This window comes from Dipodomys ordii, unplaced genomic scaffold (assembly GCF_000151885.1).
Source record: "Dipodomys ordii isolate 6190 unplaced genomic scaffold, Dord_2.0 Scaffold88, whole genome shotgun sequence".
NCBI classification, from domain to species: domain Eukaryota; kingdom Metazoa; phylum Chordata; class Mammalia; order Rodentia; family Heteromyidae; genus Dipodomys; species Dipodomys ordii.
Genome location: NW_012267304.1, coordinates 5307616 through 5331281, shown reverse-complemented (window position 1 = coordinate 5331281; position 23666 = coordinate 5307616). Strand labels below are relative to the sequence as shown.

Below are 23666 nucleotides of genomic sequence, written 5' to 3'. Positions count from 1 at the left end.
GCTCACACCTGTAATCCTAGCTACTTAAGAGTCTGAGATCTGAGAGTCACAGTTCAAAGCCACCCCAGGCAAGAAAGTCCTCGAGTCTCATCTCCAATAAACTACTCAGAAAAAGCCAGATGTGGTGCTATGGCTCAACTGGTAGAGTGCCAGCCTTGAGCAAAAAGAAGCTTAGGTTAGTGCCCAGGCCCAGAATTCGAGCCCCAGGACTGGAGAAAGAAAGAAAGAAAGAAAGAGAGGGAGGGAGGGAGGGAGGGAGGGAGGGAGGGAGGAAGGAAAGAAAGAAGGAACATAACAGTAGAAATTATCCAGTCTCAAACAGAATGGAAAAAAATGGAAAGAGAAAAGCCTCAGTAAATTCTGAGACAGTGTCAACCATATTTGTATGAATGTAATTGGAGTGGCATGGGGAAGGGGGGGAACAGGCAAATTTTTTTTTGAAAAATTGGAAAATACTGAGTAGAAAGGCTGGAAGCATGATAAAAGTGATAGAGCATCTGCCCAACAACTGGGAGGTCCAGAGTTAAACCCCAGAATCATCAAAAATATTGACTAGAAATTTTCCAAGTATGATGAGAACTATAAACTCATATTATGAAGTTCGTTGAACTAGGAGCTAGTGGCTCAACTCAGGAGGCTTAGATTTGAGGATTGAGGTTCAAAGCCAGCCCAGGCTGAGAGACTCTTAATTCCAATTAACCTGAAAAATTAGGGACATGGACATGTCACTCAAGTGGTAGAGTGCCAGCTATACATTAAAAAGCTGAATGAGAGCATGAGGGCCTAAATTTAGTTCCTGGTACTGACACAAAAAGTTCATTTACTTCAAAATGGAAAACTATAAAGAAAACCACAATATGAAAATTATAATAAGTTTGTTGAAAACCAGTGCTAGGACATTTTTAAGAGCTATTTGAGGAGGGAAAAAGACATTACATATAGAAAACCATACATTAGCCATCAGGGACACTGAAGGCCAGCAGACAATGGAATGGCATCTTTAATGCTGAAAGATAAAATAGTGCTGCCAAGCTCAAGTTACATAATTAGTAAAAATATCTTTTAAAAATTGAGACAAAATAAATGAGGATGAAATAACATTTTTCAGATGAAATAATTATCATTAGCATACCTGAACTACAAGAAATATTAAAAACAGCTCTTCATTTGGAAGGGAAATGATTCCAGACATAAATGTGGATTGCTACAAAGTAGTGAAGGGTGCCAGATACATATAGCAAGTATAGAAGTAAATATAAAAGATAATTTGTTCATTTAAAAATTTCCTTAAAAATTAAGTGATACTTTTAAAGAAGATTACTAGTCTTATCATGGGATTTATGAGGAATGAAGAAGTAAAAGATAGGATGTCTCAAAGAATGGGAAGGTTGAAATGGAAGGACTGTGTTAAAGTTCTTACATTATTTTTTCAATGACATATTACTTAAAGGTACAGTAAGTTAAGATGCATCTTTTACAATCTGGAGCAACCACTAAAAAGACATAGTTGTGACAAAATAAAATACAAAAAATTATACTAACTCCCAAAGAAGATGCAAATAGACAACTAGAAAACAGATGGGCAATATAAAAAGGAAATATCAAATATAGACATGGTAGAGGCATGATGAAATTAAATTAAATATAAGCAGTCTAACTACTCTGATTGAAAAGCTGTGTAAAAAAATGCAAGCTCAACTAAATACTGTTAAGGACAGGTCAAGAGATGAAAAAGGAACTTTAAATACTAATAATAAAAAACAGGAGTAACTATGTTAATATGAGTCAATTTAGACTTCAGTCTTATTACTAAGAATAAGGCAGGCCATTGTATATATATATATATACCACATTTTCTGGATCCATTCATCTACTGAGGGGCATCTGGGTTGGTTCCCTATCTTAGCTATGGTAAATAATGCTGCAATGAACATAGTTGTATGGGTAGCTTTAGTGTGGCCTTGCTTATGATCATTTGGGAAAATGCCCAGGAGTGAGATTGCTGGATCATAGGGGAGTTCTATGGTTAGTCTTCTGAGGAACCTCTATACTGTTTTTCAGAGTGGTTGAACCAGTTTACATTCATACCACCAGTGTAGTAGCTTTCCCTTTTGGCCATATCCCCACCAGCATCTGCTATTGTTTTCTTGATAATGGCCATTTTAATTGGGATGAGGTGAAATCTCAATATTGTTTTGATTTGCATTTCTTTCATGGTCAGAAATGTTGAGTTCTATGCTTTCATCAGAAAGAATGATATTGCCCTATTCATAAAGAAATGGAAAGACTTAGAAAAAAAATTGTATTTAGTGAAGTAAGCCAGACCCAAAGAAACATAGGCTCCATGGTTTCCCTAGGGCATTTGTAATAATTAGTATATGGCTAGCATAGTCCTAGCAGAAGATCACAATAGCTCAGTAGCTATGTACACATGACCATATAAAATGATGCTAATCGAAATGAACTCAAAGATATGGAAACAAGAGGCTTTTTTAATGTACTGTGTGAAGTTATTTCCTTTTTCTTTCATTTTGTTCCTTTGGTTTATCCCTTGTTGTCACTATTTTTTTAAAATTTTGGTACCCTGTCTCATATATACATTTATCTGATTTGGGGAAGGGAAAGAGAATAACAAAATGGTGAGATAAAGGACAAAGGTTGAACCAATGCCACAGTGATACTCACAAGACAATATGTTAGAAATAAACTTTACAACTTGGGGGTGGGGAGGCAGGGGGGAAGGAAAGTAAGAAAAATGAGGGATGGGTAACACTACCTTACTTATGTAACTGTAACCCCTCTGTACATCACTTTTACAATAAAATAAAATAAAAAAGAATAAGGTGAGCCATTTCCTAATGAGAAAGTAATCAATTCATAAAAAGTGCAATGGTCTTAAATATATGTGCATCCAATAAAATTAAAGAATACATGGTGATATCTGAAAGGATAAGTAAAATAAAACCATAATTAGAGTTACATATTTTAACACAGTACTTGATAGAACAAGTAGTTAAAAACTAAGTGAGGAAATAGAAAACATAATCAACACTAATAACCAACTGGACCTAACATGACCAGAATACATTTTCTTTCAAATCTACATATTGCATTCACCAAATATGTCATGATGATCCGCCACCCTTTGAACAACTAATATATGCTAATGAAAAAGGAAAGAATAGAAAGAATATCATAAATAACTTTACAGAAGGAAATTCTATATCATAGTATATATATAATAGAAAAATGTACTTGAAAGTCACAATTTACCAAAATTGACTCAAAAGGAGCTAGAAAATCTGGATAGCTTTAGCTGTATTAAAGAAATTAAATTTGTAATTAAAATCATCTTACAAGCCAGGAGCCAGTGGATCATGCTTATAATACCAGCTACTCAGATGATGAAATCAAAGATCAAAGTTTGAATCCAGCCTGAGCAGAAAATTCCACAAGAATCTATTTTCAGTTGACTAGCAAAATGCCAAACTGGAGGTGTGTCTCAGGTTGCACAACACTAGCTGAATGAGAGCTTGTGGCCCTGAGTTCCAAGTTTTAGTGCTGGCACGCGCGCGCACACACACACACACACACACGCCCCAAAACAAAAATATATCCACAATTAAAACTCCAGCCTCTAATGAATTCAGTGTGAATTCTGTTAAACACTTAAGAAACAAATCCAACTCAGAAGAAACAAACCCAACTCAGAAAATAAAGGCAGAAAGATTTCTTCCCAACTCATTGTAAGAATCTAGTGAAATTGGAACTTGTTGGTAAGAATACCAAATAGTATACTGCTTATGAAAAGTATGCCTCAGAAAAAGATTACAGCAGACTTGCTATATACTCCAGTAATCGCACATTTGAGTATAAATGCAGAAGAATTGAAATCAGGCTCTGGAGACACTATCTCCATTACATCATTATTTATGGTAACCAAGATATGGAAATAACCACAATATCCATCAACAAATAAATGAATAAAAATGTGATATACACAGACAATGGAGTATTATTCAACCTTTAGAAAAGGATGATATCTTGGTATTTGAAACAATGTGGATGAACCAAGAGGATATTATGCTAAGTGTATTAAGTTAGTCACAGAAGGACAAGCACTGTGTGATTCCACTTACATGAAACATCTGTAATAGTTCAACTATTAGAAGCAGATGATACAATGGTGGTTACAAGGGGCTCATGGAAGTAGGGTGGATACAGTTTCAGTTCTGGTAGACAAATAAGTTCTAAATGTCTGCTATAAAATGTAGGTGAGTATGGTTAACAATACAGTATTGGATACCTCAAAAATTTGACTGTATCTGTCATGTTAAATGTTCTCCTAATAAAATAAACAGAAACAAAGGGATACAATTTTTGTGAGGCACTGGAAATGTCTATTACCTAGATTTTGATGATGCTATTACTATTTTGTTTGCATATATCCAAACTCATCAAGTTATATACATTAAGTATGTGTATTTCACCAGATGCAGCATTATGTACCTACAATTCCAGTTACTTGGTAGACTGAGGCTGGAGAATCACAAATTCAGGCCCAGCCTGGGCAACACAATGAGACCTCAGAAAATAATAATGCATATACTTATAATAGACCCAAACTGAAAATAACCTACACATCCATCAATATTTCAGTGGGTAAAAAGGAAACTCATAGCCCCCTACAATGATATATTAAAAAATGAAAAGGAATACAGAACATGAATAAATATCAGAAACACTGTACTAAGTGAAAAAAGACTAACACAATAGCCTGTGTGTGGGATGATTTCATTTATATGAAGTTCTAGAAAACATAGAATTGTAATGGCAAAGCATATTTTGTTAGTGTCTAGTACTTCAGAGAAGGAATTGATTGCAAAATAGCAGGGAACAAACTGGGGATGATAGAAGTATTTTAATTGTGGTTTAAGTTACATGCATGGGCACATTTAAACATTTTAAGTGTAAATTGGGTGTTTGTACATAAATTATTTATTTTGATAAAATTGATTTTTAAGAGGAAGCATTTTGGCAGTAAAGATGTCAATTTTAGCTAAAAAATACTTCAGGCTGGACATATAACTTAGTGGTAGTTGCCCAGCATGAATAAAGCCTTCGATTCAATCCCCAGCACCATAGACAAAAATTACAAATTAAAAACCCTTCACATCTTGAGTGTTTCATAGTAAAGGTTCTTGAGAATTCCCTCTGCTAAGAGGGAATGAAAGAAACAAAGGCAAACCTGCCTCACTTAATAGACAATATGGTATCACCTGACTGCTTTATCTTCTCCCTTTTGTCTACTTTGATCCTGCTTTTTGTTTTCCCTCTAAACTGGCAAGGTTTTGCTGAATTCCTGTATGTACCTGAGTTTTTCCAGCTCCTCTCTTCCATGGGAACATGCAGTCCAATACAAGGACCTTAAAATTAAGATTGTTACCTCACTAAGCCAAGAAACCATGTGAAAAACAAATACATCAGTTTTATTATAGTCTTAATCATCAGATCTCCTTGGAATGGAAGGTAAGATAAAAATCTAGAAGGAAGAAACTAAATAATTTTCCCATTCTTTTTATATTAGTTCTTATTTTCATCAGTATAATTATTCCCACCTATTCTACATCTAATTGGGCTCTGTGATAAGGAAAATATGGTAGAAGATAGGTCATTAGCTAGGGAGGTAAAATATAAAACCCCAAACAAAACAAACCCTTAGTTGTTTTCCTTGTTTTGTTTAAACTACTCTGAATTCCAGTTATGCTGCATACTCCATCAAATGGAAGAATCAAAACAAAGTCCTATAAAAATCTTTAATGGCATAGGAAAGTAGGACTAGACCATCCATTAATAGTCATTCTAAAGCTTTTGAACCTTTTTCTTAGTTTTACTTACTGTGAACTTAAGAATCTTTTTTTTTAATGTTTGATCCATTTCATTTTAGCAGTGTTTCCAATACCCTTTCATTTATACCATTGATTAGCAAGGAATTACTACTGGACAGGATATCACATGATACCCACCACTAGATAAGACTAACAGTAATTTCTCTTATATAGTCATATTCAAATGGAGAAGTACTAGAAGCTATTCAGGGCTACAGAGGGAGGGCATCTGGTAGCAGGGAGAATGCATAGTGGGTAGAGGGGGAAAGGCTATGCAAGAAGAACATGAGAGGCTTATTGGTTCTCATGGATTATGTAATTGGTTTTGAATAATCTTTGAACAGAGAGAAAATTGAAACACTTCACTATAGAATAAGAGTTTAATGCTATACTACAATACTTTAAAATACTACATTATAACACTGAATCCAACAGTATAAATAGATGAATATTACATGATTTAATCTAGAAAAGCAATGCTGTGGGGGAAGGAAGGGATAGTGGGAGAGCAAAGGAAGGGAAATGATGTGCGAAAAGAAATGTACTCACTGCCTTACTCATGTAACTGTAACCCCTCTGTACAGCATCTTGACAATAAAATAAAAATTTAAAAAAATCAGTGCTGTTTTCAAATCTTAAAATCAATGTTATATACATGACCATTCCAGTGTGTGTTATCATATATCTTTACAGACAAAAAAAAATGAAGGCAGATCCACTTTCTGTACAATCATAGTATCTACCTTATTATAGAAAGAGAAAAAAAAGTTAAGCACTTAGCATATTCCTTACATTCTTAAGGTTTTTATCCAAACTAAGTACTTCCATTCTTTATTTTATTTTATTTTTTTTGCAGTCGTGGGGCTTGAACTCTGGGCCTGGGCGCTGTCCCTCAGCTCTTCAGCTCAAGGCTAGTGCTCTACCACTTGTGCCACAGTGCCACTTCCAGGTTTTTGGTGGTATATTGGAGATAAGAGACTCACAGACTTTCCTGCCTGGGCTGGCTTTGAACTGCGATCCTTAGATCTGAGACTCCTGAGTAGCTAGGATTTAATGTAAGAATCTCAAGACTTCAATATGAAGTTCTTTTTGCCCAATGTGCTATCTATTAAAGTAATTAATTTGTTTCATAGTAAAAGCTGAGTCTCAAACCTTAAGGCTTTTTGAACAAATGGTTTCGAAATTCTAAATAGAAATCATTTCAAAGTCTGTATCAAATTTTCACTTCAAATTCCTATTAGATTCTCAAGTAATAAAGATTTGTGATATGTTTCTGTTACCAAAAAACACAGCTAGTCACCCTTAAATATTACCACACATTAAATTCAATACTCACTCCAATATAAAGTAGGAAAAGAAAATACATTCAAGTATTTTTTAGTGAAGGTAATCTTTCTTATTTACTATAGGGACCTAATAATATAATAAGATAGACTATCTCAGCATATCAATCTGAGACCGATATTTTTTTTTTTTTTGCTGAAAACTGTTACTTTTGTCTTGCTACGGAAGAAATGGTTCTTTCTGTTTCAAAAATTGGCTGAATAATGCTAATCCCTTAAAGTGTGCTTGGAATTTGGGTGGTTGTGTGTCACTAGTGATTACCTTTGATTTAAAAAAAATCATCTTTCCCAATCATCTGTCAGACTTTAGACTCCTTTCTTTCCCCTACCAGCTAAATTAGAATTTTAAAAATGGAGTTAAGGAAAATATAATGCACCTATGATTAGATTAGAATACTAGGCAAAGGCAAGTATTGAAACTTAGTTATTCCTGTTTAACACTTAGTGGTGTTCTCTACTAATCCATACTAGGTAGAGTCTCTGGTTTCCTGAGTTCCATGGATAATAGACTCTTTACAAAGATTGGAGGGAAGAGTATGGTATAAGGCAATGGTGGACATGTATTTTCTTCATCTGTAGTAAAAAAATTAGTATGATTGAGAAAGTATAAAATGTATCTGAATCTTAACTTCTCTACACAGCTTTCCCAAGATTACCACCCCCATCACTCCTTTTTTACAGCTTTGATTTTCAGATTATCTGGTAGAATTAAGTTTCATTTACCCCATCATATGAAGTCCTTGATCAGATAATCAGATCCTGTACCTAGCTGAGTAGTCATTAGCCAATGGCAAGTGGAAATTTTGATTTGGATGATACTTATAGATAATAGATAGAAGACCTGGATTTGATGAAGGCTGACTTGTTAACAGGGAAAAGGGGAAACAAGAAGGCTGACAGAAAGGGTGTTGGCAAGCCAACAAAGATGAAATGGTAGGCTTTTCTGTGGGCTTATGATGGGAAGTGTAAGAACTTGTAAGTTGTCATCTGGTATTTCTAGTCTGTACTGGTATTTTCTCAGTTAATCTTTCCCCTCTTGAGAGGAGGAGGAAATACTGTGGTATTTATAGGATTTTTCTGTACTCTGGTATTTTACAAGGCAGTTATGCTTACTATTCATTTTTTGATGTTGTTTTTGTTTGGTTAGTTCTCTTTTTTAAAAAACAGCATCTGACTATATATTGCAGGCTATCCTTGGTTTCGTTATATTGCCTAAGTTGGCTTCTAGCACTTGATGTTACTGTCTTAGCCTTTGACGCCTGAGCTGCTTACTTTCTTTTTTTCCTATAGGAAAAATATACAAAATAGTAATATTTGTTGACTTGACAACTGCTGACAACTAGCTTGTTGACTCTGCCCCCAAATTCCTGGATCTTTTATTCACTTGTAATATGTAAAGACATGAATCCTCTTTTAAACATTTTTCCCCAGCAAATGACTATCATATATGCTATCTTATAATTTCTCACTGTGTACTAAAGTATTTGTTAGGGATTTGTCATAAACTAAATTGCATTGTATCCCCCCTTCCCTAAATCTGTATGGTCAATGCTACTTCTCAGTATATTTGGAGATAATATCTATAAGGAAGAAATGAAACTTGAGTGAAGTAATATAAGGCAGTGATCTGATAGAAGTGTCTTTGTAAGAATAGATACTAGAGGAGCCACCCCACCATACTCAGGGTAAATGACATGTGAGGAGTAGCTTTCTACGCTAGGAAGAGTGCCTCCACCATTTTCTAAACCCTGCTGTAACATCAATTTTGGACTTGGAAGTCTTTAAAACTGTGAGAAAAGTTTCTGCTGCATACGCCACCCAGGCTTTAGTATTAGTTATGGCAGCTTGGCCAAGTTAATTCATGATTTAGTCATAGTAGGTAAGGGTTTTTTGTTGGTTTTGTTTTTAATCAATTCAACCTGTAGTTTATGTGATTTGGACAAGAAATAACTCCTATTTTGTTGTAATAGAAACCCAAATGTTTTAACCTGGTGGTGAATATATGACACTAACCTTTCTGTCTTTTTTTAAGGTTCCAGATCCTGGAGAATTATGATGTTGGGTTCAGTTGATGCCAGGAGTAATATATATTGTGGGATACTTTTGTATGTTACTGGGGACCATGGTTCAACTGAGAAGCAATCATTAATGGCAGAAGAAACACACCAAGATACAGGGCTTCTCTGTTTCCATTTATCTACTTCAATGTAAATAACTTTGCAGAGTATCTCTGCTATAGTAAAATATTATATTAGTAGGGACTGATAACATTTTGATGATGTATTGCTGCCTAGAGATTTAATTCTATATAATCAAATTTTAATGAGGAACAAATTGACAGAGTAGGGGCTCGCCATTTTTTTAAATCTACCTTGATCTTGCTATAGAAGAGAGATAAGGTTTGAGGTATAATATTTTAAAATAATTTTTATTGAGATTAAATGATTACATATATTTCACAAATTTCACAGTATTGTGGGATAGTGACACTTAGTTAAAGCCACAAACACATTTTAACATTTACAAGGCAAATTGTCATTATCAATGTCTAAAGTTTATGAATTCGGTAAACTTTGACAGTACAACTATTTCTTCCAAATTGGGTAATATGTACATTCCTTTCCTTTTGCTTAGTGTAAGTGTTCCCTCTTTCCCTCTCATTCCCTCCTTCCCATCGCTGCCCTTGAGTTGCTTAGTTCATTTTCATCATGTCCTGTGCAGCTGATGGGCCCCTCTGTTGTATATTTTCCACTGTTTCCCTCTGATTCTGTGTCCTCCTCCTAGCTTTCCTCAGATGCACACATACATATACCATATATGAGGTCAAGAACATGAAGTCATCTAGAAATGATAAAGACAAATTAAGTAGAGGTCCTTTGTTTCTTGAATCCTGTTTGCTTTGTCATATCTCCTTGCATTTTGAATTTAACATCCATATATCAGGGTGAGGTATATTATTAACTGCACCTTTTGTATTGTCTCCTCTAATTATATTTCATCCTCATAAATGTACCTAGCCAATTTTGGTTTATAACAGTTAAATTCTCAGAAGAGGGACATTAATGAAACTTGTAACTTGGTCTGAAAGTACCCTATACTCATTGATTTTGTATTATTATTGTTTCTATGAGCTACTGTTGACTTGGTTCCATTGGCTGCCAGTTGGCAGAGATCACCTAGATTCAGTGATTACTACAGACTTAGAAAAGTGGTTCTCAGAACATTGTGATACACAAAATGTAGGCTAATGTTAATTCCTTAAAAAGCTATGTCTTGAATTAATAATTTCCTGATCAGTGACAGCACAGCATTGTAAAGAACAGTATGTAAGTCCCCCATCAGCTTGTTTCACTACAGATTATAGTGTTTTATTTGTGTGCATTTTCTATTTATCATATATTTTGAATATTTACTCAAGCAGATAGGGTTATATTATTGTAAGACTGATATATGTATTTTAGTGGAACAAATAAGAGAGTCAAAGTTAAGATACTTGTAAATGACTTTCATTCCTACAGTTCTTGCTAGGAAATGAATTCACTCCCACTTTTAGATTTCTTACTCAAATCACTGAGGAAGAAAATATTCAGTATTCTTCTGTTATTGAGAAGCCATCATGGTATTTTAAAGGCACGGTGTTCTATATATTACAGTATGATTCACTTCATTCTGTAGCTGCCAAAGGAACTGTCTTATGTGTAGTCATTGGGATGTGAGAAGATTGATATCCAGTCATAGAAATGGTTGTTTACATGGACAATACCAAGTTACAAAGTGAAAAACAAAGAGATGAAACTTCAAGATCATGTGAAAATTTTAAAATACAAATATTTCTATGAGTAACAAAAGACATGATATAGAAGTTATCCCATCTATTCTTGTCTTCTGATTGTTAAGTCCAAAGAATATAATATACATATTTGTGTATACATATGCCTGTATATGCATATATGTGTGTGTGAAGACAGCATAATGAAAACCACCATACACTGTTTTAAAAATGGGGGAGATGCTTCAGTAAATGGTGCTGGCAACATTGGTTTAACACATGTAGAAAATTAAAGCTATCACCCTGTACCAGAATCAACTCCAAATGGATCAAAGACCTTGAAGTCAAAGCAGACACACTGAAAACATTACAGGAAGGAACAGGAGAAATTCTAGGTCTCCTTGGCACAGGCCCAAAGTTTCTTAATAGAGACCCAGAAACACAACAAATCAAAAAAGGTTGGACAAATGGGATTGCATGAAGCTACAGAGCATCTGCATTGCAAAAGACATAGCTAGCAAGATCAATAGAAAGCCCACGGATTGGAATCGAGAAGATCTTCACTAGTCATACAATGGACAAGGGTCTCATAACTAAAATATACTTAGAACTCAAAAAATTAAATCCCCCAACAACAAATCCTCAAAGAAACAACTGCCAGATAATTAAGTGGGTTAAAGACTTAAAGAGAACTTCTCTGAAGAGGAAATAAGAATGGCCAATAGACACATGTAGAAATGCTCAACCTATCTAGCCATAAAAGAAATGCAAATCAAAACAACATTGAGATTCCACCTCACCCCAGTTAGAATGGCTATAATCAAGAAATCTAATAACAACAGGTGCTGGAGGCCAGAAGGGAACCTTACTCCATTGTTCATGGGATTGTAAACTTGTTCAACCACTTTGGAAAGCAGTATGGAGGTTCCTCAAAAGACTTCACAGAGATCCCCTATAACCCAGCAATCCCGCTTTTGGGCATTTACCCAAATGATCACAAAAAAGGCCATACTGAAGCCCCCCCAGCCCAACTATGTTTATTGCAGCATTATTCACCATAGCTAAGATATGGAACCAACCCAGATGCCCATCAGTAGATGAATGGATCAAGGAAATGTAATACACACACACACACACACACACACACACACACACACACACACACACACACACACACAGAGCCTCATTTGTTAGGAAATGGAAAGACTTGGAAAAAAATCATATTAAGTGAAGTAAGCCAGGCCCAAACAAACATAGGTCCCATGGTTTCTCTTATTTGCAATAACTAGTATATGTCTGGGACAAGTAGAAGAGGTCAAAAGCTATGTACATATAACCATATAAGATGATGCTAAGTGAAATGAACCCCAAGATAGGGACACAAGTTGTTTTTTCTTTCTTGCTATTGTTTCTAACATATTTATAATGTACCATGTGATTTTTTTTGTTTCTTTGTTTATTCCTCACCCACAGTGTAACCCCTATTTTCACTGTATTTGATGTCAGTGACCTGCATCTTGTATATACAATTCTTTAGCTTTGGGAGGGGAAGGGAAAAAAACAAAATGCTTAAATAGGGATACAGGTTGACCCATTGTAATAATGAGATGTACAAGACCCTATGTTGAAAATGAACTTTACAACTTTGGTAGGGTGGGGGGGTAGGAGGTGAGGGGTGGAAGGGTAGTTGTGGCAGCGGGAAGGAAGGAATCGTAGGGGAAAATGGAGGAGTCAACAATGCTCGATAGGAAATGTACTCATTACCTTGCTCATTTAACTAACCTCTCTGTAAAGTATTTTTACAATTAAAAAAACATACAAAAATGAGGGAGATGGATATAGATGTGTAATATGCCTATATGAAATTATTACCTCTTATGTTACTAATGGATGCTTATTCAAAAATAAAATTTATAAAAAGGGTAAATAGAAGAAAATTTTCAAATGCTTCATTTTATGCTTCATTTAATACTTGATTAAATGCTTCATTTAATACTTGATTATGTTGTCTCTTATGAGACAACATAAGAGATACAAATTTTAAAAATAAGCCTTTACCTTTTTTTTTTTACTTTGGTACTTTTTGCATAAGTCAACCAATGCTTGATTGCTAACTTTGACCTTATGCTTTCCTTGTCTTTGTCAGTGTTAGCAGTTATTTAGTTCTGGGAACAAAGTAATTTTTTGTATTTCAGTTATTTAGTTCTGGGAACAAAGTAATTTTTTTTGTATTTCATTATTCATTTGGGAACCCATTTGCTATTGTGGCTGCAGAACTTGGCCTAACATAAATGTTTGAGGTGGATGATTGAATGGTTTGAATGAGATTATCTTTTTATACAACTGCTGGTAACTTAGAAGAGAGCATTTTAAATTAAGAATGTTCTCTAACTCACTAATGCAAATATGTATGACATATATTATATTGCCCTAAAATTTTAACTTTAGAAAATTTTAACTTTAAAAAATTAACTTTTTAGAAAGCAGAAATATATTAAGTAAGTAACACTGTGAATACTCACATTAGTACAGTCCATCTCCAAAACTGGGGCAATCTTTTTACAAACTACCCTAAAATATGTAAATTAATTTATGTCATAAACACTAACCTAAAATTACTTCTAATTAGGATATAATTGTTTTTGATTTAACTATTAATTGAGGTTGTCGTTGAGTGACTATGTAATCTAACTACTGGGCTAACTTTCACTTAAAGCTATATTATTTTGGATACTCATTATAATTGACACTTTGTGTTTTGATGCTTGAGAAGCCCTATTGATAGATAAGACTTTTAGATACAGTTTCTGGTTTAGGAATATTTATTTATTAATGTTTGCTATTGCCCTTCACCTCTCTAAACCCTATTAATTTTTCCAGGCCAAATTGAAGATTATAGAACATAATGAATGTTTCTCTATAGCAGTTTGGACACAGTTTATAGTGCTTATTTCTTTTTGTTTGCACTAGTTTACTATAAACATTTCTGCCTTTGGTACTGGCTTCTAGAGGCAATGACTGCCTCATAGGTATCATATATCTTTCAAGCACCTTTCACAAGGAATTGAGCAGTCATCCAAGATGCCCAGGTATGAGTTCCTACTTTATTATGTATCAACTATGGGACTATCTCGTCGCTTAAAAAGAAATGTCAGCAGCAGCTGTTGTTGTAAGGATTAATATAGTTTGTTAAAATGCTTCTTTTGGTGCTTAACATGTAGGACATCCCACAACGTACTTTTCTTTTTTCTAAATTGTCTAGAATCTGAGTCCTTGGGAGAATTTGTCTTTTTTCTGTGTATCTCAGGCTTATAATCTAGCTTATGGTAAATACTTAATAAATACTTGCTTGAGTTGAATTAATTGATTTACCTGTTTTTATCTTCCATTACAGCCCACTGTTTGTAACATGGAAGATTGGTCGAGACAAAAGATTACGTGGATGCATAGGTACTTTTTCTGCCATGAATTTGCATTCAGGACTCAGGGAGTACACACTTACCAGGTGAACACCAGTTTTTGTTACCTCTACTTCTACATTCTAAACAAAAAGTTGATGAAATTTGAACCTAATATTTAAATCCTTTACCTTTACTAAATTATTAACATTCTTGACTTTTCATATGTTTTCTTCTGTTTGACCAGTTATTTTATCTCTTATAAAATGTTATTGATCTTTATTACCATAATATAAAATATCTGCTTACATGCTTTGAAGTTTTTTTTCCTTTCAGTGGCTAGCTTATCTAGTATAATCAAAAAAATCAATTACCAAATATTCATGGGTTACCAAAATATACTATTTCTATTAAAACAGTCATTATGTTTTCTTTATTAGGCCTTTAACACATTTGTTCCACTCTTCTGTATTTTTGAAATTGAAAAGTGAACTTAGGAAGAAAGTGATATCCTAGCTTGGCAGATAATTAGTCACATTCATCTTTAACCCCAAATTAATTGTAGCTTGCTTATTTGTTTTATGTAACACATGGACAAAGTTATAGTTGCTTAGATTTTGTTTTTCATTTTTGAGCTTGCCAGAAGCTATCTAGCATGCCATCTGACTCTTTTTGTTCACATTTAGATGTCTAGCGAATTTTGTCCCAATATTATTTCAAAAGAAGAGAATTCCTTAAATAATAAGCTATTAGTAAAGGAATTTCCTGTTTTTGTTCATATTTTGGGGGTTTAATCTAACACAGTTTCTATAATTTTGATATACACAGTATACAATAAAAATTCCATCCTCACTCACTATTGGTACTAAGTGCTATTTGCTTAAACCATCATAGGTTTTATATATATACCAGAAGTATATTAGTAATTACAATATTTTGTTCTACATATTTAATAGGGATATTTGGAGAATGAAATAATCACTCACCATTCTGCTTCAGGGTTCATGTTATGGAATTTTCATTATTTTACTGTGGAATTATATAAATGTAGGCTCATGTTTCTAACTAATAAAATTCTGTACATTTAGTATTTCACATTTGTACGTGTGCAGTAGCACACAGCTACAAGGGTTTCTCAGCTTACATGAAGCTCAGTAAAATAAAAACCAATGACTTAGAGAGTCATATTCTTTTTATGCCAGTCCTGGGGCTTAAACTCAGGGCATGGTTACAATCCCTGAGATTTTTTGCTCAAGGCATACTTGGACCACAGCTCCATTTTCCAGCTTTTTGGTAGCTAACTGGAGGTAAGAGTTTCACAAACTTTCCTTTCTGGGCTAGATTTGAACCCCAGCCCTCAAACCTCAGCATCCTGAGTAGATAGGATTATAGATATGAGCCACTAGCTTTGGCCATATTCATTTTTAGCTTTTGACAGGCATTGCAAACTGGATGTTTGGACTTAACATACAGACTTTAAGAGTCACATCTAGAAAGAACTAAAATTTGAGAGGGTAAATGCTGACCCTATGTCTGTTAGATTTTTATTACTATTATTCTTACAAAAAGGACAGTGGACTCATTTTGGGACTTCATTGAATTCTCCCAGTGACTACCTTTGGGTATAGGTACATATAAAATTTCACATTTAATAAATAACCACAGATGACTTATTGTACGTTTCTCAAAGTAACTTGTTATGAGGCACACTGGTTCCTTAGGATTGCTTGAAAAAGGATTTTGTTGCCAAGCAAGTTTGGGAATCTAGCTAAAACATAAAACTTATTAATAAATGTAAACGGTGCTGCTTATTGTAGTATGTTTCAAAACCTTTTATGTTTTTAAAATTTTTTAATTTTAATTTTTATTGGAAAGGTGATGTACAGAGGTGTTATAGTTACATAATTCAGGTATTGAGTACACTTCTATTTTAACAGTCACCCCCTCCCTCATTTTCTCCCAGGTTTTTCCTTCCTGACACTGCCCTCCCCCCCCCCCGCAAATTGTATAGTTCATTTTCAACAGGTATCACTCCTGAATTACTTCACCTTTTTTCTCACTCTTCCCCTTCCCTAATCAGATAAATTTACTTACAAGACAAAAAGTACAGAAATCAAAAACAGTGACAAAAGGGAAGAAAGCAGAAGAAAAGAAATGCAAAAAGTAAAATTAAAAAACCCTCTTGATTCCACTTCTTGGAACATTTTATGTTAAAAACGTTATAAATCAATAATAGATATGTACCATTTCATTGGGGGGGGGGGAAACGCATGCGTGTGCACATGCATGCACTGGTGCTTGAACTGAGGGCCTCAGGCTTTTTCCCTCAAGGCTATTACTCAAGAATTTGAGCCATACCTTCCCTTCCAGTTTTTTGCTGGTTCCTTTTGAGATCAGAGCCTCATCTTCTTTCCTATCCAGGTTAGCTTTGAACTGTGATCCTCAAATCTCAGCATCCTGAGTAGCTAGGGTTACAGATGTGAGCTCCCAGTGTCCAACTCAAAATGCAGCATTTTTTGGACTTCAATTTATTTGACTACAGAAACCTTTTATTACCCTTAGTTGTACTAGGGATTAACCTGAGACTTGCTAGTCAATTGCTCTACCACTTGAGCCATGACCCAAGTAGTTTTGTTTTTAGTGTCCCTATATAGTCTTTAGCTTTGCTTTGGTTATCCTGGGACCACTCAGATCTCTACCTCCTGAGTAGCTGGAATGATGTGTGTGAACCACCACACTTGACTTGTTTTTTTGGTTGGTTGTGGGGCTTGGCTTATTTTTGAGATAGAGCTTCACTAGCTTTTTCCTGGGCTGGCCTCAGAAAGCAATCTTCTTATCCTTGCTTCCGAAATAAGTAAGATTACAGGCAAAGTCACCATACCTAGCCCTTATAGAGTCTTTTTTTATCCTCCTACTCTAATCAATGTCTTATTCCATTAGTAGTCTAGGGAACATAATTCTAGAAATAAATATGTTAAGAAATTTGATTTTTCTTTATATTTGGCCAGTAGAAAGTATATATTTGATTATATAGAAACTCCTTTTTGTTTTCTAGTGAAATTGTAGCAGAAATCCTATTATCAAGTATTATAAACTTTAGAAATACTTAGTAGTACCTGGTAGCAATATGGAATTGTTAAAGAAAATAAATTCTTCTGCCTACATATATAAGAAATAAGAATATCCAATTTTTCTAGACTTTATCACAAAGGGTAATTACTAGAATGGCAGTATATTTTTCTAACAATATTATGCCAGAGTAAGTTGTTCAAACAGTTGGACTTGGAAATTTGCTTATTCTTATGCATCTTGTCTCTGTGTGATAGTCTGTGGCTCTTCCTGTTTATTCTTCAAGTTTTTGCTCATGTTTCTATACAACTTCCTCACATTGTATAGAGCACATTAAAGAGTGGTATGTACATATGTATGAGTGACTTTGTGTTGTGTATACATATAAATGTCTGGTTTTACTTTTCACTTTTGCTTGGTTGGTATAATGTTATTTGACTAAATATTACAAATCAAGTTATTTGGGAGGAACAGACAAAATCCAAAATACAACCAGATTCTTTTTTCTGGAATTATTTTAGAGTCTCTAACAGTATGAAGTCATTTAACAAATTTAAATGTATTTTTAATCCAGTGGTATACTTATTTCTACAGACAATGCTGAGGAACTTTATGTTCACAACCCTCACAACAACTCTTACATATCAATATCCATATTTTAGAAATGAGGAAATTGAGATAAAAGTATTCCTATAATTTACCCTTTCATACTTCTAGTAAGCTGGTGGAAGCAGGATTCACAGTCAGGACATGTGACTGCAAAGCCGATCCTTCTGACTCCTCGCTCTCACTCAACATGAAAGTGTGTTTTACTTTAGATTGAAATAAGGTGTTAAAATAGGAAGAAAAATTTTACTGTAATTTATATATTAAAGCTTCATCATGAAAATGTAATCAGGGATCAACCATTCTACTTAATGCTATAATTTGGTTTTGAAATTTCAAAAAAATACATAGATGGGATTATACAAAGTATATAATTCATAGTTGTTTAAAGTCGTCAAAATAAAGTAGACTTGGATTACTAATATAAAAATGCTTAATATTTATTATAAAATATAGTACACTGGGATATGAAATTGTTTTTTTTTTAGTTGTGTAGCTGAGATGTCAAGGAGAATACAGTTTTTCTGAATTTAACAATCTGTGATTCTTGGTGTCTTGCTTTCCCATCATAAAACCAGTTATTCACAATACAAACTAATGAGTTTAGAGAGCAAAACAATAAGCAAGGAAATTAAGGACTTTTTAGGTAAGGTGTCTTTAAACAATTAGAACATCTGTTTATTCATTAGTTTCATCTGCAATTAGATAGCCTGCTGTTCGTTTTCAAGGCGTTACTCAGCTATACTTCTTATTGTGGTAAAATATACACAAAATGAAAATTACCCTTTTAACTATTTTAAAATATAAAATTCTCTGGGATTTACCCAGCTACTTTGTTGTACAACCATCCCTGCCATCCTTATTCCCTTTGTTGTACAACCTCCCTGCCATCCTTATTCCCAAACTAAACTCTGTATCACTGTCCACCAGCTTCCATTCACCTCTCACAGAGTTCAACACCAACATTCAATTTTCTGTCTGTGAAACAGACTGTTCTAGGTTGCTATGTGTCATCACATGACTGATTTTCTTTTCTTAACATGTTTTGAAGGTTTATTCATGTGAAAACATGTCAAAGTCCTTCCTGTTTCAGGCTAAATAACATTCCATCATGTACATACACACACACACTACCATCACTTCCACCACTACCACTATCACCACATTTTGTATATGCATTCATCCATCTGCATTTTTGGTGTCTTCTAACTTTTGGCTCTTGTGAAAAATACTGCAGTGAACATGGTGAGTATACCAAGATCTGAGGGCACTCTCCAAAAATTAGTTGTCTTATCCAAGACAATATGATCTGCCTTGTTTATGCTCCATGAGTATGTTAAGCATTTCTATTAAAAATTACCAGATAAAATGAAATGTATATCCTGGATTAAATTTTGATTTATACCCATACATACTTGTTATAGTTAAGTTGTAGGCTCTGATTTATCTTGGAGTGAAGGAAGGCCTTATAAACAACCTAAAGAGGGGCTGGGAAGGTGGCTCAGTGGTAGAGCTTGCCTTACATGCCTGAGGCCCTGGGTTCGATTCCCCAGCACCACATAAGCAAAAAGTAAAAAAGCCGGAAGTGGTGCTGTGGCTCAAGTGGTAGAGTGCTAGCCTTGAGCTGAAGAGCTGAGGGACAGCACCCAGGCCCAGAGTTCAGGCCTCATGACCGGACCCCCCAAAAAAATAAAAAAAAATAAACAACCTAAAGATCTCCCTCAAATTGTAAAAAAATTCATACTTTCCATGTAGAAACATAAAAATAAGGGAATTAACAACATGAAACTGTGAAATAGATGACTTGTCCCTGTTTTTTGAAGGCTCTCAGTAAAAGTTGAGAGGATTATAGCAAATAATAATAGGAGATACAACTGAGCACAACTGATAAAAGCTACCCATAGAAGTTGGTGACATAGTGAAAATTTACTGTATTTATTAGTGCTTAAAAATTCAAGGTACAGCATTATCCTGCCCATGTAATTGTAACTCCTCTGTACAGTATGTTCACAAATAAAATAAAATTAAATTTAAAAAAAAATAAAAAAAATAAAAAATAAAAAAAATTCAAGGTACAAATGGTCTTTGTGTCAGTTGAAGAAGAATTTCTAGTATTTACCAATTATTTGCAAATAGAGTCTAGTATTCACTTGCATTTATGACTTTTACATGTTAGAAAGCGTAGATTTGTTTCTTCTCTTTTAGTATTTAGCAAACATACTTTTGTACAGAAGAGAATTGTGATTACTAGAGATGAGTACAAACATCTCAGTCTTGAAAAATCCCTTAAAACTTTTAATAAATTGTCCCACAAAGTACAGATCTATTTTCATTTATTGAAATGTAAATTCAAATTGGTAGTGTTTTTTTTTTGCTAGTAAGTTTTTTAGACTCAGAATGATTAATAAAAATGGGAATGCCTAACTTCTCTTGACTCTATTTGGATCTCTTACCAGTGCAGTAATTATGCAGGTGTTGTCAGTGTCTGATTGGAAAGGCTGCTTTTCTTGTGCTGCTTAAATTCTGAGAAACTAGCAATGGAAGTTCAATCCTTCCTAGGAAACAGGCTAACCACATCAAAGGTGAAGTGTTTGTTTTGTTTTGGAGTTTATTTTCTCTTGTCATTGAGATGTGTGTGTGTGTTTGTGGATATGTATATATGAAAGAAGTAGAAGAGAGAAAGAAATAGGAAGAATGAGAGAAAGAAATTGCACAGTACAATATTTATATTAGATTGTTTGAGATACTGAAAGTAGTTAAGAAAAACCTACTTTATTCCTTTCAGAGGTCCTAGCTACATCAAAGAATTCTCTGGATTACAATTTGCATCGTAATCCAAATCTAATTTTATTTTTGCCAGTCCTGGGGCTTGAACTCAGCACCTGTGCACTCTCCTGAGCTTCTTTTACTCAAGGTTAGCACTCCACCACTTGAGCCATTTCTGGCCTTTTCTTTTTATGTGGTACTAAGGAATTGAACCCAAGGCTTCATGCATGCTAGGCAGGCATTCTACTACTATGCCATATTCCCAGCCCCCAACATCTACTTTTTATTAGCACTTTTTATTAGCATTTTTCTAGGGCACTATGAGTTTACAAGCATTGTCATTAGTAGTTGTATTTACCCCACAGGCTAAACTATTATGTACCAATTATTATTATTTTTATTTTCTTAGGTAACTATATGTGGCTTGTTGTGAGTAAAACAAGTTCTTCTTCCCACCTTTGTGATTGATACCAGTCCTGATGGTACTAATCATCTAGATTGAATTTTTTTATGAAAAGAAAAGCTGTACATGAGTCACTTCTGACTGTACAGTATTGTCATGGAATCCTCATTCTAAGATGCTGAGGACAGACTATTTTGGGCAAATGTCTATGGTGGACTCCTGGCTAAAGTAGGCTCTTTATGGGAATGAATTAGATGTATCAAACAAATGCAAAATTATTTACCTAAATTTCCAATCTAATTTTATTACTTATTTACCAAAAGGAAAGTGGCTACAAGAGTCCTAATCCTTGTATTTTGTTAGCTTCTATTTATTGATTACCAGATAAGAAATAAAACATTTGTCAGATTTTGTAAAGCACTTGATTTAATGTACAGTTGCTTTATGCTCTTTATTCAGAGTTATCCAGAGGAAAGCAGAAATTAGGAATCTTCAATTTAACTGCTAGGTTACTATGCTTCTACATTATTGTAAGGATGTGCTACAGTGCAGAAATGTGGCCAGCAGAATGTAGACAGAGAGCAAAGTGCAAGAACCATTCCAAGCATGCCTCATTGTCTGAATTCGTATAGCAACTATTGCCACAGAAATTAATCATAACAAGTTTATCAGACTCTAATTCCTTCGCACACTTCTCAGATCTTCAGTGTCTCTAGTTGCAATCTCCCTGCTACTTTAAGAGCCAGAGGCACAATGCATTTGGGCAGAAAAGAAGTAAAAGCCACCTGGAAAAAGCTGTGCGAGAAGCTAAAAATGGGCATTTTAGTATCAGGGTTCATGCTTCTTAATTTTGATACAAAGAGAGTGAGCTACACAAAATTTCAGCCATGTTTAAACCGCTCTTCTTACCCTAAGAGTCTTTAATGCCATTGGAGAAATAATTATTCTAGGGAGAATGAGAATGTTTTCCACGTGATGCTGATGAACACAGATACTGCATCTCTGTGATAAAAGCTGAAATAATTAGAGGAGCTTATGAAATTATTGCATTCAGTAGCATATTTTAGAGAGGAAAATGAACTATGACTGAGAGAAATCCTCTGAAATAGAGGACTATTAAAAGTGGTGTGTATAGAGAGAGAGAGAAAGAGAAAGAGAACCAAAAAGAAGCCAGAACCAAGTTGGATTGCAATCTTAATCCTGGAAAAATGGAGACTAATGAAAGTTAATCATTTAGATTCTACTTTCCTCCTGTGAAAATAAAGTAAATCCATATTTTGGTTCAACCTCCTTTCTTAGAGTCATTGTCTGAGATAGTCTTCATTTCTCCAGATGGTCTGAAATGGTAACACTAAATTAGAGCCCAAATATTGGTTGAAATTATACTATTAGGTGTGACCTAAAATTATACTGTTGGCATTTAAAGATTTATTTTTATCTGGATATTTATATGAGAAATATGGGTTCTATTTATATGTCAAAAGTGAACAAAAGTAGATTTGTATTTTAATGTTCTGAAAGAATAAGCAGGTTACATTGATCTTAGTGTAAAGTTATTACTCCTGTCTAGAATATCATAAGCAATAAACTTGAAGGTTTCAAGAAGACACTGTTTCTAGTAGGTTGAGTAGTGAAATAGAACGTTGAATGTTTCTTGCATCAATTTAATGTTAAATTTTTTGGCATTATTGGGATATGAGCTGAAGGCCTTGCTAGACAGGCTAGGAACACTACCACTTGAGCCATGCCTCCAACCCCTTTGGGCTTCAGCTATTTTTCAACTAAAGTCTTGTTTGTTCCTACACATGATTGGTTGCAGTCTGCAACTGTACCTCTGTATAGCTGTATACCTTTATGCTTGGGCTGGCATGACTGTATTCCTTCTAATTTAAGCCTCCCCAGTAACCAGAGTTACAGGCAACACCATCATGCATGCAACCTATTAAAACTTAATTATTAAAATTTTAATTATTTTTGAGCATGAGAATACTTTTGAAGAGATTTCCTTAAAAGGTATAAGAAGTGCTGGCTGCTGGTGGCTTTGTCTGTGATTCTAGCTACTCAGGACTCTTGGGAACTGAAGGTCATGGTTCAGAGCCACCTGGGCAGGAAAATGTGAGACTCTTCTCTCTAGCCAATAAAAAAACTAGAAGCGTTATTTAAACGACTTGTTTCTCCCCTTCCCCTCCACAATTTATACTGACATCAAATACAGTGAAAGCAGGGGTTATACTGGGGGAGGGACATACAAAGCAACAAAGAAATAATCTTATATATGCGTTAGAAACAAATGCATGAAAGAAAAAACATTTAAATACATACCTTAGGGTTTATTTTCCTAATATCACCTTATCTGACCTTTTCTGCTTGACTCATACATATACTAGATATTGCAAATAAGGGAAACCATGGGACCTATGTTTC

At 34.5% G+C, this 23666-nt stretch overlaps 1 protein-coding gene across 1 annotated transcript in view; it reads left to right on the top strand.

Moving 5' to 3' along the window:
* Positions 1-23666, top strand: part of Ammecr1 (Alport syndrome, mental retardation, midface hypoplasia and elliptocytosis chromosomal region gene 1) — a 129993-nt gene that overhangs the window by 51632 nt on the left and 54695 nt on the right. Inside the window, exon 2 of the mRNA XM_013025896.1 lies at positions 14395-14505. Coding sequence (XP_012881350.1) covers positions 14395-14505 — 111 coding nt within the window. The remainder of the gene's footprint in view (positions 1-14394; positions 14506-23666) is intronic.